The sequence below is a fragment of the Chiloscyllium punctatum genome, chromosome 20 (assembly GCF_047496795.1).
Source record: "Chiloscyllium punctatum isolate Juve2018m chromosome 20, sChiPun1.3, whole genome shotgun sequence".
Lineage (NCBI taxonomy): Eukaryota > Metazoa > Chordata > Chondrichthyes > Orectolobiformes > Hemiscylliidae > Chiloscyllium > Chiloscyllium punctatum.
In genome coordinates this window covers 31,594,689-31,612,228 of record NC_092758.1, presented here as the reverse complement: position 1 = coordinate 31,612,228, position 17,540 = coordinate 31,594,689, and the positions used below count along the sequence as shown (strand labels likewise).

The 17,540-nt window shown below is 39.9% G+C and overlaps 1 protein-coding gene across 3 annotated transcripts in view; it reads right to left on the bottom strand.

Moving 5' to 3' along the window:
• fnip1 (folliculin interacting protein 1) overlaps window positions 1-17,540 on the bottom strand; it is a 119,986-nt gene that overhangs the window by 83,444 nt on the left and 19,002 nt on the right. Inside the window, exon 1 of one of the 3 annotated variants that reach the window (XM_072590615.1) lies at window positions 5,271-5,668. The exons of the other annotated variants lie outside the window; for them this stretch is intronic. Coding sequence (XP_072446716.1) covers window positions 5,271-5,281 — 11 coding nt within the window. The 5' untranslated portion in view covers window positions 5,282-5,668. Of the gene's footprint in view, window positions 1-5,270; window positions 5,669-17,540 lie in introns of those variants that run through there. 3 annotated transcript variants of the gene reach the window in all.

Here is a 17,540-nt window from a genome sequence, read left to right as displayed (position 1 = left end):
CAACTCCCCCACCCAATCCGTCATGGACATGCAAGTCCTGGGCCTTCTCCATCGCCAAACCGTTACCACCCAATGTTTGGAGGAAGAACACCTCATATTCCACCTTGCAAACACACGGGATAAATGTGGATTTCGACAGCTTCCTCATTTCCCCTCCCCCGACGTTATCCCAGTCCCAAGCCTCCAACTCGGCACCGTCCTCATGACCTGTCCATCACTTCCCCCCCTCTGACCTATCACCTTCTCAACTACCCAACCCATCCCTGCTCCATTTATCTCTCAGGCCTAGCCCACAAGCTTCATTCCTGATGAAGGGCTTATGTCCAAAATGTCAATTTTCCTGCCCCTCGGATGCTGTCTGACCTGCTGTGCTTTCCCAGCAACAAACTCTCAACTCTGAACTCCAACAACTGCAGCTCTCACTTTCTCCTCCTGGAATTCCCTCCCTCATGGTATTGTGGACTGCAGCAGTTCAAGAAGGCAGCTCACCACCACCTTCTCAAGGACAATCAGGACAGGGAGTAAATGCTGGCATGGGCTTCAATGCCCACATCCCACAAGATGACTCATATTACAATGCCCATTCCAATGACAAGTTGTCCACTTCTGAAATGTCTTCTTGCTCCCAAGAGAGGAAGGTGACATCTTCAAAACCTTTTCATAATCAGGGTGTTCTGACCTCGGTGGGACATGCAGTCAGGAAGAGAACCAGAGTAAAATTACTGCAAAGTTTGCTTTGACTAGCACTTAATGAACCTGTATCATTGATAAACTTGCAAAAATTATATACCTTTCCCAAAGTTTACTGTCTTATTATGATCTCCACAATGTCCATATGGTTGATTGACTGTGCAACTGAGAAATTTCTTTGTTATTAAGTTTTACTCAAGTTATTATTTAAGTGCTTGATGCTATAAATGAAGTATATCGGTGATGTGTATGCCCCCTGCATACTATTGCCTAATGTGTTTCTAAATTGATTATGTGGACCTCTTGATCAACTGGAATGTTTGATCATCCAGTACGTCCCAAATGTGCCAGTTAATAAAAAGTTATTGTACTTTTTTAAAAAACTAATTTTACGCTCGGTCATTGTACTTTCGAATGAAAATATTTTCTCAAACTGACCCCAAGATTTTGAAATGAACAAGATTACAGCTGTCTTTTAGAACTATTTTTAATAAAATCACAAGACACCTGCTTATTTGCATTGGCTGGTTCACCATTCTGACTACTCCACCAGCACATAAACTAATGCATTGAGAAGCTGTACTTCAACTAAATCAACATTCAAACGGTATAAGCATGAGAAGGCAAGGAATAAAAAAAAACTTTTAACATCGTGAATTTGGAGAATGGGACCTTGAGCAAGTTTGCAATACAGTTCCTGGAAATAAAATAATCAGAAAAAATAATTATGTGAAGTATGTTTCAACATTTCAGAAATGTTATAAAGTATCTGATTGATTAAATTATACATTATTGCACTGTTTGTTAAAGTGTGCCTTTTTAGCAGAAACAAACAAATGCTAATTTTAGCAATATAAATATGCCTTGGCTTTCAACAGATGCAGTTGGTTACATGCTAAGAAAAGTAGAACAGAATAAACAAGTATATTGTACTAAATGAATTCAGCAGATGCTGGCATAGCACAAAGCTCGAGATTCAAGTAGCACACAGAGCATTACTTTCATCGTTAACATTTATAGCTTTCCTGCCCCCTCATCTGCTTTATCCCTTCCAGTGCTGCCTGCATTTATCCTTTCAGAAGACCAAACTTAATGGTAGACAGAGGTCAGAATTTGGATTAGTGGTGCTGGAAGAGCACAGCAGTTCAGGCAGCATCCAAGGAGCAGCGAAATCGACGTTTCGGGCAAAAGCCCTTCAGAATTTGTTACTCTTCTTTTTAGCCCCACTATTCCAGAGTCTGAGTTGATAATCATGAGTGCTAGGGAGCTGTCCTATCGAGCTACAACACTGGATTCTACCCAACAATGTGGAAAATTGTCCAGATATGTCCCATCAACAACAAGCAAGACAAATCCACCGGAGACAACTAGTGTCCAACCAATCTACTCTGAAATGACCAAAGCCATGAAAGGCGTTGTCAAGCAGCACTTGCAAAGAAAAACCCTTTTGTTGACATTCAATTCAGACAAAGTCTTTAAGATAACAACAGAGAAAGAAAGAGTAGATATAGATAAACTATTTCTACTAGTTGAGGATTCCAGAGTCAGAGAGCAGAGTTTAAAAATTACAGTCAGACTGTTCAAGAGACACTGTTAGGAAGCACTTCCACGCACAAAGAGGGGTAAATGTTCGGAACAGTCTTCCAGACATGACAGTGGATCATTTACTAGTTTTAAACCTGACACAAATGTTGTTTTGTGAAGCAAGCATATTAAAGGATATGGGCTAACAGCAGGTATATAGAGTTAGGCCACAGACCAGCCATGATATAATTGAAAGGTGGAACAGGCTCAAGGGGCTGAATGGCCTACTGCTGCTCTTACGGTTCCACAAGGAACACTGAGCTCCTGAAGTTATTACTGCCTTCGCGTTAAGATGGATAAAAAGGTTGAACTCCAAATGGGAGGGTGATAGTGACTGCCCTTGGCATCTATGCAACATTTGACAGAGTGCAGCATCAACAAACCCCAGTAAAACTGAATTCATTGGGAATCAGGGCAAAGCTGTTCACCATTTGGGAGTCTTACCGAGCTCAGAAAGGATGATAATGATGTATGTGGTCATTGAACTTTAATCATCTCAGTCCTAGGACATCTCTGCAGGAATTCCTCAGTGTTGTACATGAAGCCGAACCATCTTCAACACTGACCTTCCCTTCATCATAAAGGTCAGCGGTGGGGATGTTCACTGATGATTGCACAATGTTCCACACTATTCCTGACTGCTCAGTTATTGAAGCGACCATATTCGTATGCAGTTAACCCTTTACATCTAGGTTTGGGCTGATAAGTGGCAAGTAATATTTATACCAGAATGCTTCAAGTAACAGCTATTACCAGCACGGAACTAACCATGGCCACTTGAACTTCAATGGCACGACCATCACTGAATCATCAAGAACTAATATCCTGGGTGTTACCACTGACCAGAATCTGAAATGAACTACCTAGATTCATTAAAAAAAACAAATAATTGTGGATGCTAGAGGCTAGGAGGGAAAACAAAAAGAAAGTATTAATGGTGAACAACAAGACAGATTTAAATGGAAATCCTGTTGCAGAGAAGGACAGAACTTCAAGATGGGCATAGCTGTAAGAGATGTGGCAGTGAATTAAACACTGAAATAAACCACTAATGTAAAATAAAAACAAAAACACTAAATATTCTGAAGAAGGGTCACCGGAGTCGAAACATTAACCGCTTTCTTTCCACAGATCCTGCCAGACCTGCTATGTTTCCTAGCAATTTTTGTTATTCTTTCAGACAAATACATACTGTAGCTACAAGAATCATATTCAGAGACAATGAATCCCGTAGTAACTCATCTCCTGACTCATCAGTGCCTGTTCACCATTTGCAAAGCGCAGTCACGAGTGAAATGGAATACTCCCCACTTGCCTGGATGGGTGTAGCTCCAGCAACACTCAAGAAGCTTGACAGCATCCAGGACAAAGCCAACGTGATTGGCACCTCAATCATCTGAGTGCATTAATACAATTCAGCACAAACTATTAGGAAGGAAGAAAGTGTCAGATTCAGAGATACTGTTCTTTGACTCGGGTACATTGGAGGAAGGGAGTTTTAAATTGCTTTCATGTTACACCACAGGCCATCCCCAGATTACAAACTGCTTCCTTTCTTCAGTACATTCATAAGTTGATGCAAGTCATTACACCACACAGTACAGTATAAAATAGCTGAAGACTCATGCAAATATTTGCATGGCGGGATCTTTAAAATGAATACATCCCTTTATGGGAATTTTTCATAGTTCAAGCATTCATAAGTCAGATGTTTGTAAATCAGAAATCACCAGTACTGGCTACAGACTTATCTTGCAATAAATGTGTCAGATTGTGGGTGGTTTCAATCATTAACATAGACATCGTGCGCCTCAGCGAGCAGTGGTCAAAAACTCACCTGCTCAAATAGCCAAAATGTCAGAAGGTCAAATACCTCATTTAGTTTGTACTAGCAAGACTCAGGTAGTATGAAATTTTATTGTGTTAACAATTTTAGGGCTTGCAATGACAAAGCAAAAACACTATTTATCAGTCTTTTACTGTATGATAGATGGCAATCACAGAAGCGGTGTTGAAAAGTGGAAAAAGATGACTCTCATCAACAGGAGGGATATCAATGCCAAGTATAAAGACACATAATTAAGGTACATCAGCTCCAGTATGATCAGATTAGATCTGCCCAATTCAGTTCTATCAGAACACTATACAGTGTGGAAACCTCAGGTAACCGACCTGAAACCTACAAGCAAATTCAAAATCCTGGGAAAGGTCCCATGACAATTACCAGATGATGAACTCCGAAAAGCAATGTTTGCAATGCACAACTCCCAGTACCATTAAGCCTCTTAGGAATCTTTTCCAAAAAAAACGTTTAAATTGGTCAACCAGCATGAGATATTTATTTTTCCTTCTTTTTTTAAAAGATTAAATTCCCTACAGTGCGGAAACAGGCCCTTTGGCCCAATCAGTCCACACCAACCCTCTGAAGAGTAACCCACCCTGACCCATTTCCCTTTGACAAATGCACCTAGCACTATGGGCGATTTAGCGTGGCCAATTCACCTAACCTGCACATCTTTGGACTGTGGGAGGAAACCCACGCGGACACAGGGAGAATTTGCAAACTCCACCCGAGGCTGGAAATGGACCTGGGACCCTGGTGCTGTGGGGCCGCAGTGCTAACCACAGCCACCATACCGCTCCGGAGATACTAACTTCTCCCCAAATATCTGCATATCCTATCCAAGCCAATCAACAACTCTCCATAAGATTTCTCAATTACTTAGATCAAACAGATCAAATACAACTTCAGTAAACAGAACATAAAATGCAACATCTTTTACCATGGGTTAAACAACTTAAAGTTTAACACTATATTCCCTGCCAGTCAAACATTTCCAAAGAATATTTCAAATGTGTAAATTCAATACAACAGAAACTTTTGTAAACAATTTTAGGTGCTATCGCAATAAATTTTTAAAGATTACACAAGCTCCAGTATAACATGATAACATTTAAAATTTCTTCATTCATACTTTTATTTGAAAAAAAATTACCTGGGTAACATTGTCCTGCTGCTAAGTCCGGCTATGTAATCCACAAAAAGGTTTCTTTGCTCGCTATCCCTTCCTAATAATAGCTCTGTATTAGGTTCATCCTGAAGCACAAGGCTGTCAGGTGACACATACAGAGATATGAACAGCACTCTGTCAAAGGTAATTCCATGCTCAAACACGCACTGCACAAAGTATACAGTTGCACAGATTCTGAGACTTTGTTGCAGCAAATATTGTTTAGCTTAATTTCTTTGTGAACTAGAGTGCATTGTTTACAGATTAGAACTCATGCTGTTGCTTACAGCAGCAGTAGAATCTAACCAACAAATGGTCAAGCTGTCCAAATTATAAGCAGCAGTAAAAAGCACTTCCTCCTGCTCTCTCCTCTTATCCACCACAACCCAGCACATTCCTTGATGCATCAGGATGCCTTCAATCTTGCAGCAGTGACAGGCATCTTCTGCTGACTGAAAAAACGGGCACGAGAAGCAATCATGTGACATGACTGTGTACCACCTGGGTCTACACTGAAGCCTGCCAACCAATCCCTGCATTAGCAAGCTCCCCAGAGCCTGCACTCTTCCAATCGAACCCTCTACTTTCCATCATTTCACTCAGTAACAAAAACCCTGTACATTCATCCAGCTGAACACAACAGCACTTGTTCAATGTCCTTTGTCTAGCACAATACAATAAATAAGACGCAGATTATGAAACAATCCTATGCAATACTGGCTGGTACTGATTTTTTTTTCTCTTTCAAAACAAACCATAAAAACAAACTATACTTCAATTTTTGACTGATACTTTCCTTTTTGTCAATTTAACTATTAATTGCACATTGTTGCCAAATCTTACCAGTCGACCAGTAAAGGATAAAGTTTGTGATTCGCATTTGAGTGGGTAAGACACAGAAGTTTCTTTTCCAGAGTTAAAACTTCCCTTGTTCCTTCAATACCTCCAATAAATAGCGCAGTTGTTCTCCAGGGCAAAAAAAAAGGTGTATGAGACAATTAAGAAAAATACGCGGTTTGCTATAAAGCACAGCACTTCTGAAAAAGACACAAGAGAAATACATCAGATCGATAGGGGAACAAAATAGGTCATCCAGCATTTTTTTGCAACACAGTTCTTCAATTAGGTTATGTAGGCTAAAGCAGTAATATTGCTACAATGGAGTGTTACACCGGCAGGCTCAGATGTAATGCCTGGTCTCCGATAACATTAGAGCAGATGCACTCCCAGTCATATGAAAATCTCACTATGGCAATGAAAATAAGTTGTCGGGCTCAAAACACGTAGTTGATAGCATGGAAGCCTTGACATGCAGTCAAAGTTGTCAAATATAATTGTAAGGCACTGATTTGGATCAAGAGCGGTGTTGCAAGAATTTTCCATGCTGGATTCCATAATCACTACAGTTTCAAATATATGGTCAACGTCAAGGCGCTTTGATCATTTGCGTAAGAAGGGCCATGGTGTATCTGATCTTTCAAACAACAAAAGCTTGTAATTTCAGTAATAAAACTTAGAAAATATTTTATAGGGGCATAACAAAATTTGACAGTGCCATGTAAGGAAATATTAAGACAGATGACTAAACAAATTGTCAAATAGGTGCAATGGAGTGTCTTTTAAAAGGAGGAGAGAAAGATCACGGGACCAAAAATAGTTTAAATCTGTTCTGACTACATCAAAAACAGATTCCGTAATTTGGGTCACTTAAATTAATTTGCAGATTTTGTTATCAGGACTCTCAGACTGTGCCAGAATTCTGAATTGGCTGTGAAATGGACGGTAAAAAAATAAACTCAGATCAAATGAGCAAATCTCAACTGTTCAATTTAGTCTTTTTTTGGGGGGTGGTGGTAAATCAGATGGTATATTTATATTACTGACATATAAAAGTTGTAGCATGCCTCAAAAAAAACTGCTTTTGAAGAAATTCTGAAGGGTCCCACTTCCCAATGCAGTATTACTGGATGGATTCTCGACTAACAAGGAAGTCAAAAGATTATCAACAGTAGGCAGGAAGGTGAGATTGAGGCCTCAATCAGATCAGCCGAGAGAGACTGGTGAGCAGGTTCGAGGCACCAAATGGCCGACTCATGTTCCTAATTCATACAGATAATGTAAAGTTCATTAGCGGCTTAAAAATAAATGAAAATCACACGCTTTACCATTATCATAAGTTTAACACACCTCAAACCTCTCTCAGGTCAGCTACAAAGCCATGTTCTTTAGTGTGCTCTGACAGTTTATTTCGCAACCCCACCAATTAATGCGTGACCCCAATTTCCAAAGCGTGTGTGTTTTATGGTTATTAATTGTTAATATTGTGCTTATTTCTGGTCAATTCTCTATTGACTGTATCAGGCTGGAACAAGAGACTATCCCTTTATCTTCAACAGGGACTGCCAAGCTGGTAGGCTGAGGAACATTTTCCACATAATTTATGTAAAAAAGGAAGCAAAAGGGCGACAAGATAAACATCCATTTGCTAACAAAGATGCACTAAAATGGTAAGATAATACATATGCTAATTTTTGGTCTAACTGCATATCTTTTAAAGATCTCCAATAAAGTTTCCACACTTTATAAAATGCGCCCTATTGCACTGTTGATTAAATATATCAAAGTTTTCATCCTGTCAAGCCAGTTTCTATAAGTCAGCGGTAAAGCAAGATGACAAAACAACCTGACTACAGAATTCTTCCTTTAATTTCAACTTACACAGGCAAGACACTCAAATGAAACAGGTTCACCAACATCAGCCTTCCCTTATTCCTCTCAAGGCAAATTTGCTTTATCCCAAAATTTCTGAATGACGACTAGTGAAAGGAGTAAAACATAGGAAGTTAAGTGACACAGTGAGAGGACTTTCAAAATATAGGTGGTTATTAAAAGAAGTCACTTATGAATGCCAAAAGTGCAGTCATGTACATTACAAGTAAGACATGATCTGTTTTAAAAGCCAATTTCTTTTTCAGATTATAACTCCAGAAAGTTAGACTATGCTAACATTGCTTTAACGAGTCATTAAAAACTAAAATCTACCTGAAAGATTTCGCAATATGTTTTCACAAATCTGTATTTGTTATACAGTTATATTGCAATAAGACACTTGCCAAACAGAAAGCTATTGTAAAAATGCATTCCAAACAGCATTGTAATTAAGGTGTGTTGTGTCTATCCACCTCATGTGACTCAACTCATGTGATGTGACTCAATGTCACAAGATAGAGACCAGCTGTGGAAAAAAAAACAAGGATTCAAGTTTGAACTTTTGATTATGATCGGAAATATAATGCTTATAGCCCAAGTAATGAAGTCTTCCTTCGTCTTTTGACATGATTCAAAAATGCAATAGTTTAAAAATATTCTAAAACAAGTCTGGCAAGTAAAATACCTTTTACAAAATGTTTTACACGAAGACACATTCATCTTTAACTGAAAAGGTAATGAGATCTCACCTTAGGGAGTTGAATGGTCATCATGAACTAGTGTACGCAAATTATATAATGCACTGCACACAATAGCCATTCGTAATCCCCCTTAATCTGACCATCTCCTATTTAACAGGTTACTGTGGGGCAGGGAGACAAGGGCGAAGGAGAGTTGGAGACTTAACACTGGAAATGTTCACCTGTGGGTGTTGCAAAGGCTGTGATCTACTTAGCAGATTGGCGAACTGCCATTGAATGATAAATATATTTTTTAAAAATTACACACCCACGCACAGTAATCATAGTCGTCTAAGATGTTTTGCATAATTTCCTATCTTTGTTTTACAGTGCCTGGAATCTGCCTCAAGGCAAAAAAAGATCTTGGTTGAAACATTGGCCTGAACATTTGTGTATTTTTTAGATCCCAGTTTCAAAGCGATACTAAGCTGCCTTGTCAACTGGGAGTGCTGTACAGCATCAAATAAGATGATAAGAGAGGACTTCTCGTCTAACTTTTTTTTAAAAATAAAAACAAAACAATGAATGTAGTCGCTGAAAAGTGGCTTATGTGAATTTACATTTGCTGATGAGGGCAAGTACACTGTGCTCCATTCAAGATTCAGATGCTTCCTGTATCCGAAAGTCACAATTCTACACCATATTCAGCCACTGCTCAGTCACTGTTGGTCAGAAGGAAACATGTGAATGTCACTTGTGGAAACCACACATTCTTACTGCCATTTTATTTCTCTTTAGCTAACTGGCCTCAACTGAGGTTAAAAGCCCATAGTTAATGGCTCCACAACTCTTAGATGTGATAGTTGCACAGAATATATGACCAAACATACTTGCTACACTAAAATCTAGAATTTGAAAGCACTTTTTAAATTACTGCCGTTTAATAAAATAAAGAGTTAAAAAGTCTCATAACTGACAAAAGCACAATAGTATTTCTCACATGCATACTAAACCAAACAGGGTCATTTTTCAGTAAATTAATGGGCACAAGCAACTATGATAAAATCCTGCATTGTGCCCCCTACTGTCCAAAAAGTCAAAAATAAAATCTGCACAATATTTGTATCCAACTCTCATGGTGGATTTTGAAAGGAAAAAAAAGTTAAAAAAATTAAATTACTCAAGTACAGCGAGGATCATGTACATCCTAATGGGCGACATTATTTTATTTCCTACACCCAGTTTATGCTACAAAAGTTACAGGCTGCTCTGAATTCATCTTCATAGGACAAACCCTTCCTGAACCCGAAAATTGAGCAACCGCTGTAACTGGATCCAAATTTGAAAACGCATCATCTATCTGCAATTTCACTGCCAAATTCTGGGACAATCTACAAGTGCTGATAACAAAACATACAGATTAATGTAAGTGATCCAAATTACAGAATCTGCTTTTGATAGTCAGAATACATACGAAATACTTTGGTCTCATGAGCTCGTAGAAACATGATGCAGCTGCAATGACTCCCACAGAGGTGGAACTAAGGAAGTGGTTGAGCAAACCAACAACCCCACAAGTATTGTGGTGAGTGAAGTGTCCCATGTTTTTTTTTGTTTCCCTTCAAATATAGGTTCAAATCACTTGTTTCTGTAACTTTGTGGAAGTGAATCATTGAACATCCTACTTCGAAAAAAGTCAATGACTTGTATTTTGCACCAATATATGGAGCCTCATCACGTCCAAACAATGTGAAGCAAGTACACAAGAGTACTGCAGTATTCAACATGTGGCTCTGTTTCAGATACATTTTTATTCCTGGGAGGCTATGGGTAAAAATGGATACTTTCAACTTGGCAGATTTTGGGTGATATGTATTTAATCAAGACAGAGGTGGTCCTGATATAGTCAGGGAGGGGGAGGAAAGGAGACCAGTCTGTCATCTCACAGCCCTGCCACCAGCCAAGCTCACTTAATGTCCTCACCCTGATGCCTCTAGTATCCAATCACCAGCAGGCAGGGGGACTCGCCATGCTGCACGTTTAACAAATAAATCCTTCCAGGGTTGGCTGTGGGCTCCCAGAGGGCTAGGGGGCAGATGGTGATGGGAAGCACTTGCTCAAAAGGTCTGATCAAAAAGGACCTGAACTGGGAAAATGGAGCACAAAAGAGACACCCCACTTGCCCATCCCATCCCTCACAAAAAAACCCTCCTGGTATCACCATGGGTCTACACTATGGTAATCACATGTGGGTGTTCTACAGGCAGCCTCCTGCCTGGTGCAAAAGAGGGCTATGAGTTTCCGATTGTCTGGTAGCTCATAGCGAGTGAGACCTTCACTCCCAGGATACTTGATCCCAGAAATTGCTCACTGCTGCCCAATTAAATGCCTGACTGGCATGCAATTCAGCAGGCTTTCCTGACAAGGGGCAATATAGAATTCTCACCAGAATCCAACCAGTAAGTGTTTCCTTTCTTAAACCTTGCTGAAATGCTCAATTGCTTTCAGGTCAAGTACTGGGAACAGTTTTGGTCCACTAGCCACATCACTTGCCAGTTTCAAGTACTTCATTCTCCACAATACACCCTGGATAAATCCGTAGAAGCACTGAGAAAATTATGCACATATTGATACAAATAAACACTAATGGATAAGCGTGCTCTCAGCTACTATTTACAAAGAAAATCTTTTTACTCCAAATAGGTTAAGACATCTAAAATATTGGATAAGGTATTTTCACATGAATATGGTAAACATGCCGTAGGATGATTCTGCATCAAGATCAGAGTGGTGCTGGAAAAGCACAGCAGGTCAGGCAGCATCCGGAGAGCAGGAAAATCGACGTTTCGGGCAAAAGCCCTTCATCAGGAATTTGAATTTTGAATTAATTGTAGAGTACACTAATCTAAAACAGCTTTGGGAAAGGGTGGAAGATGTGTAACCAATGCCAACTAATTATTGCACATTTGAATTTTTGTGTGCGTTTGAAATAAGAGGCAGAGATCACAGTAGTGGAGGTGGAGTTACATCCATAATCTCATTCACAGCCAAACACTTGGAATTCCTTACCAAATAGCATTGTAGGAGTATCATTCCCATAGACTGTAACAGTTTAAGACAATGGCATCTTCTGCAAGAAACTTACAGACGATAGATGCATGTCAGGTTTTCTAGCAACCCCCACATCTCAAAGAAAGTCAAAAATAAGATTCATGTGAAGCATTGCTTAAGTGTAAGAAAACTGTACTAAATTTCAACAACTTACTTCTGTAGTTTATGAAATCAACAAATAATTCATACATTTGTGTTGATACACAAGGAATGAAATACAAGTAAACTAAGCACCACTCAAGAATAATAGATTACTAATAACTTGCAACAATGGTGGGAACTTCCTTGTAAATAATTATAAGTTGCTTGGTAAATTTGCCAGTTAATTAACTTGCATTAATAGGATCACGTAGCACAAAATAAAATGGAATCAATTGTCAACAAAACACTTCTGTCAAATTAGAACCATAAATATTACAACACTCTGGATCAATAATCAAAACTCTAATCTGGAGTTTATGGTGGGAACACAGACTAGTTTCATGGTTGTGTTTTATGGTGCCATGTGGAAACCCTCAAGAGGTTACAGTCCAGGTGTACATAATGCTCCTGTCATCAGAGAACATGCAAAATTGAGATAATCTTAATAAACCAGAATAGTGAGGTGTATTTAGAACATTGACAAAAATGAGGAATGTTCGTGAAAGTCCAAAATTCTGTTATACAATTAATATTAATTACAGCACTGTTTAAATTGCTCTGTGAAATAGAATTGATGCCCTTTTCATTCATCTGCAACGGGAACATAGTCACTGACAGGAATTCAGTGTCCAGGAAACCAACTCAAGAATAAAGCTTAATATTTCAACTTAAGCAGAAAAATTTCCCCAGTGTTGATACCATGGCAATTGGAAACTTGAACAATGTCAGAATAAAATATATTTGGACTGACTCACCATTTGATAAAATTTGCATGATAGACATAACTGAAAAAACATTTTGCACACAGAAGCTTCATCAAAAATGTACACAAATATGTGACATTTAAAAAATGAACTCAATGCAATTAAGATGATTCATTAAAAAGCAATTAAAACAAAACAATTTGGTAGGAAAACAGTGTAGCCCCCATAACACTGAAAAAAAGAATTTGGATGTGTTTCAAAGGACTGGCAAGACAACAGAAACAAAACCAGAGTTATGGTTGTCGTGGGTTTTGTTCCACAGTGCAACAGCTGTCATCAGGATCAGCTAGAAATGAAAGTTTATTTCCACGGTTCTCCTTTACTTTCTTTACAAAATTAAACGTCTGGTCATCTTTAAAACAGCATTTCCATTCAGACGGTCACAGTGGGATGTGATTAAAGTTCAGTTCTTTTTTTTGCAGGATATCCTGACCATCTCAAAAATGTTCTTGTTGCATAAATCTAACACTTTTAACTCTCATTCTGAGCTCAGTTTATGGGAATTTCTTTTAAACGGCAAGTCTGGCGCTGTTCACTCTCAGACTACCCGACTCGGCATCTACTGACACCACCCTGTCTTATGAGGAAAAGGGCACCTGGAGGGAGATCAAAGTTTCACATCTCCCATCACCTGGGCGTTGTTACGGAGTAGTGATGGTTAGAGCAATGGAGTGCAATTTTATATATATATAGCAGACACAATAGGCATGTTTAGACAGTATATTTATAGTGGCGGTAATGGGAGAACAGTAATGGACAATGATTAGATTAGATTACCTACACAGAGTGGAAGCAGGCCCTTCAGCCCCGCACCAATCCTCCAAACAGTAACCCATCCAGACCCATTTCCCTCTAGCTAATGCACCTAATGATATGGGCAATTTAGCATGGCCAATTCACTTGACCTGCACATCTCTGCACTGGAGGAGGAAACCGGAGCACCTGGAGGAAACCCACGCAGACACAGGGTGAACATGCAAACTCCACACAGATATGCGCCAGAGGCTGGAATCGAACCTGGGTCCGTGGCGCTGTGAGGCAGCAGTGCTAACCACTGAGCCACCGTGCCACCCCGGGATTCTTCCCAGGGAATGGAGATTTCAGCACTGTTACATGAACAGTTACTGTCCTCACCTCATCCCTGTTGAGGCAATAATTGTCAGGCACCTGACCACCTGTCTTGATTCTTTCTGCCCTATTGTGGGTATTTCCTCCTGGAAAATGCTAAAAGGTGGGAGTGAGTCAGCTAGGAGTGGATGGCACAACTGTTAACATTAGTGCAGACATGGGAAATGTGCAGTGTTCTCCACAGAGAGGGAGTAGGCAGCACAGAGGCGATGCAGGGTTGGTAGTGTGGGTTGCTGCAGTGGTTGAGAGAGTAAGAAAGATGTTGCATGCAACAGTAAGAATGGTGGACCAGTAACTTGGTGGGAATTAGTGCTGTTGCACAACAAGTGAGGGGTAACAGAGAGATAATGATGGCAGAAAGAAATTATTGACGCTTACTTCACAGAATGGAGAGAGTACTGACCTTTTTGCAGCACTGCTGCATGTTCCTCCACACTATTGCAATCACACTGGCCCAGTGGCAACTTCAAATCAGACTGGCAAGGTAAGGTGGTGCGGCCTCCTCCGATGTCATAGGTAAAGAACATAACCTTCTCTAAACTACACCAGCAACCAGGACTTTGGATTTCTGTCAGCAAAAATCAGTGTGCCAAGTTGCATATACCTGCTACGTACCTTCACACAAAGGAACTGTGCAGGATGGCACTGAACTGATAGGGTTTGAGGTGGTACCCATTTGTGTTTTAAGTATGACACCAGCTTTGAGAATTCTGTGGACGCACATACAGTGGAGAGTACCTCCATCACCAGCAACAGGGAAGACAGGACAAGTGGGGTGCCACAGAGATGTGGTGCACAGCTATTGAGAAGTGTTTTGCAAAAAAGCATGAGAAATCTCCCTGGGACACACAGAGACAATGCTGCACGAGACTCAACAAAATTGCTGATTCTGATAAAACACTATTTTGACACTTTACATCTTGCCTTCATTTGGACATGTTACAAGAAATATGTTACAAGAGTCAGGATGTCATGTTGCGGGGGAAAAAAAACCATTCCATTAAATGAGAAGATTGCTGATTGGTTGGCAAGTGGACTCTGATTAGAGGCATTGCCATGAAGGCAGCACCAGTTACTGATGACTGTTAAGCTTTGTTTAAACTTTAACATGTGCTGGTTGACTCTGATTGAACAAAACATTATCTGGAGAAATGAGATCCTAAATGAGCACTTTGCATTAATATTCACCCAGAAGGAGGATATGGAGAGTGAGAAGTGTGGAGCATGCTAATATGCTACAACATTTTGAGATCAAGAAAGAAGTGGCCTTGGGTCTCTTGAAGGACATTAAGGTTGATAGGTCCCTAGGGCCTGATGGATCTACCCCAAGTTATTGAAAGAGGCCAGAGAGGAGGTTGCTGGGGCCTTGACCAAGATCTTTGTATCCACATTGCCACTGGACACAACCCAGAAGACTGGCGTATAGTTAATGTTGTTCATCTGTTTAAGAAGGAAAACAGGGATAACCCAGGAAATTAGACTGGTGAGTCTCAGTGATTGGGAAGTTCCTGGAGAGAATTCTTAGGGATAAGATTTATGCACACTTGGAAAAGCATGGCCTAATTAGGGACAGTCAGCATGGCTTTCTGTAGGGCAGGTCATGTCTTACTAACTTGAGTGAATTTTTTGAGGAGATAACAAAGTTGATCAATGAGGTTGGAGGAGTGTCTGTTGTCCACATGGATTTTTATAAGGCTTTGGACAGGGTCCCTCATGGTAGGCTCATCCAGAAGATTAAGATGCATGGAATCCACTATGGCTTGGTCGGGCAGATTCAGAATTGACTTGTACATCGGAGGCAGAGGGTAGTGGTGAAGGGCAATTTTCAGGCTAAAGGTCCATGACTACAGTTGTTCCGCAGGGATCCATACTGAGAGCTCTATTGTTTGTGATATATATATATATATGTAATATATAAATAAATGACTTGAGTGAAAATGTAGGTGGTTGGGTCAGTAAATGTGCAGACCATACTAAAATCAGTGGAGTTGCAGGTAGTGTAGAAGGTTGTCAAAGGATTGTAGCAGATATAAGTGGATAATTGACAGATGGAATTTAATCCACATAAGTGTGAGGTGCTGCACTTTGGGAGATCAAATATGCAACGAAAAGAATACAATTAATGGCAGGACCCTGAACAGCATTGATGAACAGTGGGATCTTAGGGTTTGAGTCCATAGCTACCTGAAAGTGGCCACGCCAGTAGATAGCGTAATAAAGAAGGCATATGGCATGCTTGCCTTTGTTGGTCAGGAAGTTGAGTACAAGAGTCAGGATGTCATGTTGCAGCTTTAAAAGACTTTGGATAGGCTGCACTTAGCATTGTGTTCAATTCTGGTTACACATTACAGGAAGGATTGGAGGCTTTGGAGAGGATTTGCAGAAGAGATTTACCAGGATTAGGAGGGTATGAGCTATAAGGAGAGGCAAGAAAAATTTGGTTGTTTTCTCTGAAACAGCAGAGGTTGAAGGGAGACTTGATAGATAGGGTCGACAGTGAGATCTTTTTTGAAATGGAGTAGGTGGGGGGGGAAGCTCCACGGAGATGTGAGGGGCAAGTTTTTTTTAAACACACAGAGTGGTAGGAGTCTGGAAGGTGCTGTCAAGAATGGTGGTGGAGGCAGATACGATAGGGGCACTTAAGGGACTTTTAGATAAGCACATGAATATACAAGGAATGAAGGGATATGGACCAAGGGCAAGCAGAAGGGATTAGTTTAATCTGGTGTCATGTTTGGCACAACATCAAGGGCCGAAGGGCCTGTTCCTGTGCTATATTGTTCCATGTTCTAATGATCACTAGCTATTTTATAGATGGAATAGATGCAACGTGTGGACATTTTCTTTCTGATGTCAGCAATAAAACAAGTGACAACCATTCAGTCTCATTTCTCTGAGCAATGCCTGGTTTAGTATTCAAACAAAGCTTGGCAGTTAACTACCTGTCATCATTACTCGATGCATTCTTCATGGCAATGATTCTACCAATCAAAACTTGCTCTGAGTATGAATGTAATTTCTCTTATTTGGATAGTTCTTGTGAACTGCCCTGATGAATTCAATATGAAAAGCTTTGATAAAATGTATTTTTTCACTATACTCAATGTATATGCTAACAAGTGACTATTTCTCAGAACATCTGAAGTTTCAAAAACCTTTTCCGTGCAGAAGAAACCAAGTCTTACTAAGGTATAGCTACACAAATAGTGTTGACTCTTTGTTTCTTCACTAAGTGACTATTTTTCATGCAAGTCCTTGCAGCTGACCTTGATCCTGTCCTAATGAGACATCCACACATTGCAATATGCATCAGGAGCGAGTACTGGGATTCTCTTTTCACTTCCTAAACCAGGGTATAGATCCCAATTCTAGCACTCCTTCCAACTATGCCAAAACATAACTTGTTGTGGGATCTCAAGTTCAGAGCCAAATGCAAAACAACATATCTTGCTTTTATGAGCTTCTTGACTGTGAGTGGGAACACATCTACCGAAATTGTTATATATTAATTTAAACAATGAAATCAAAGAACAGATGCACAGAATTTTTTTAAAAACCCATGATAGGCTAGGAAATGTGTGAGCTCCTGCTTTGCATATTTAAGGCCAACATTAATTAGCAATAATGTTTATATTAGTGTTAGTTTCAAAACCCTACAATGAACAGATCATTAACAGCATGCTTTGCCAGTTCATTGGAAACTGATAAGTGCTGAAGGAGGT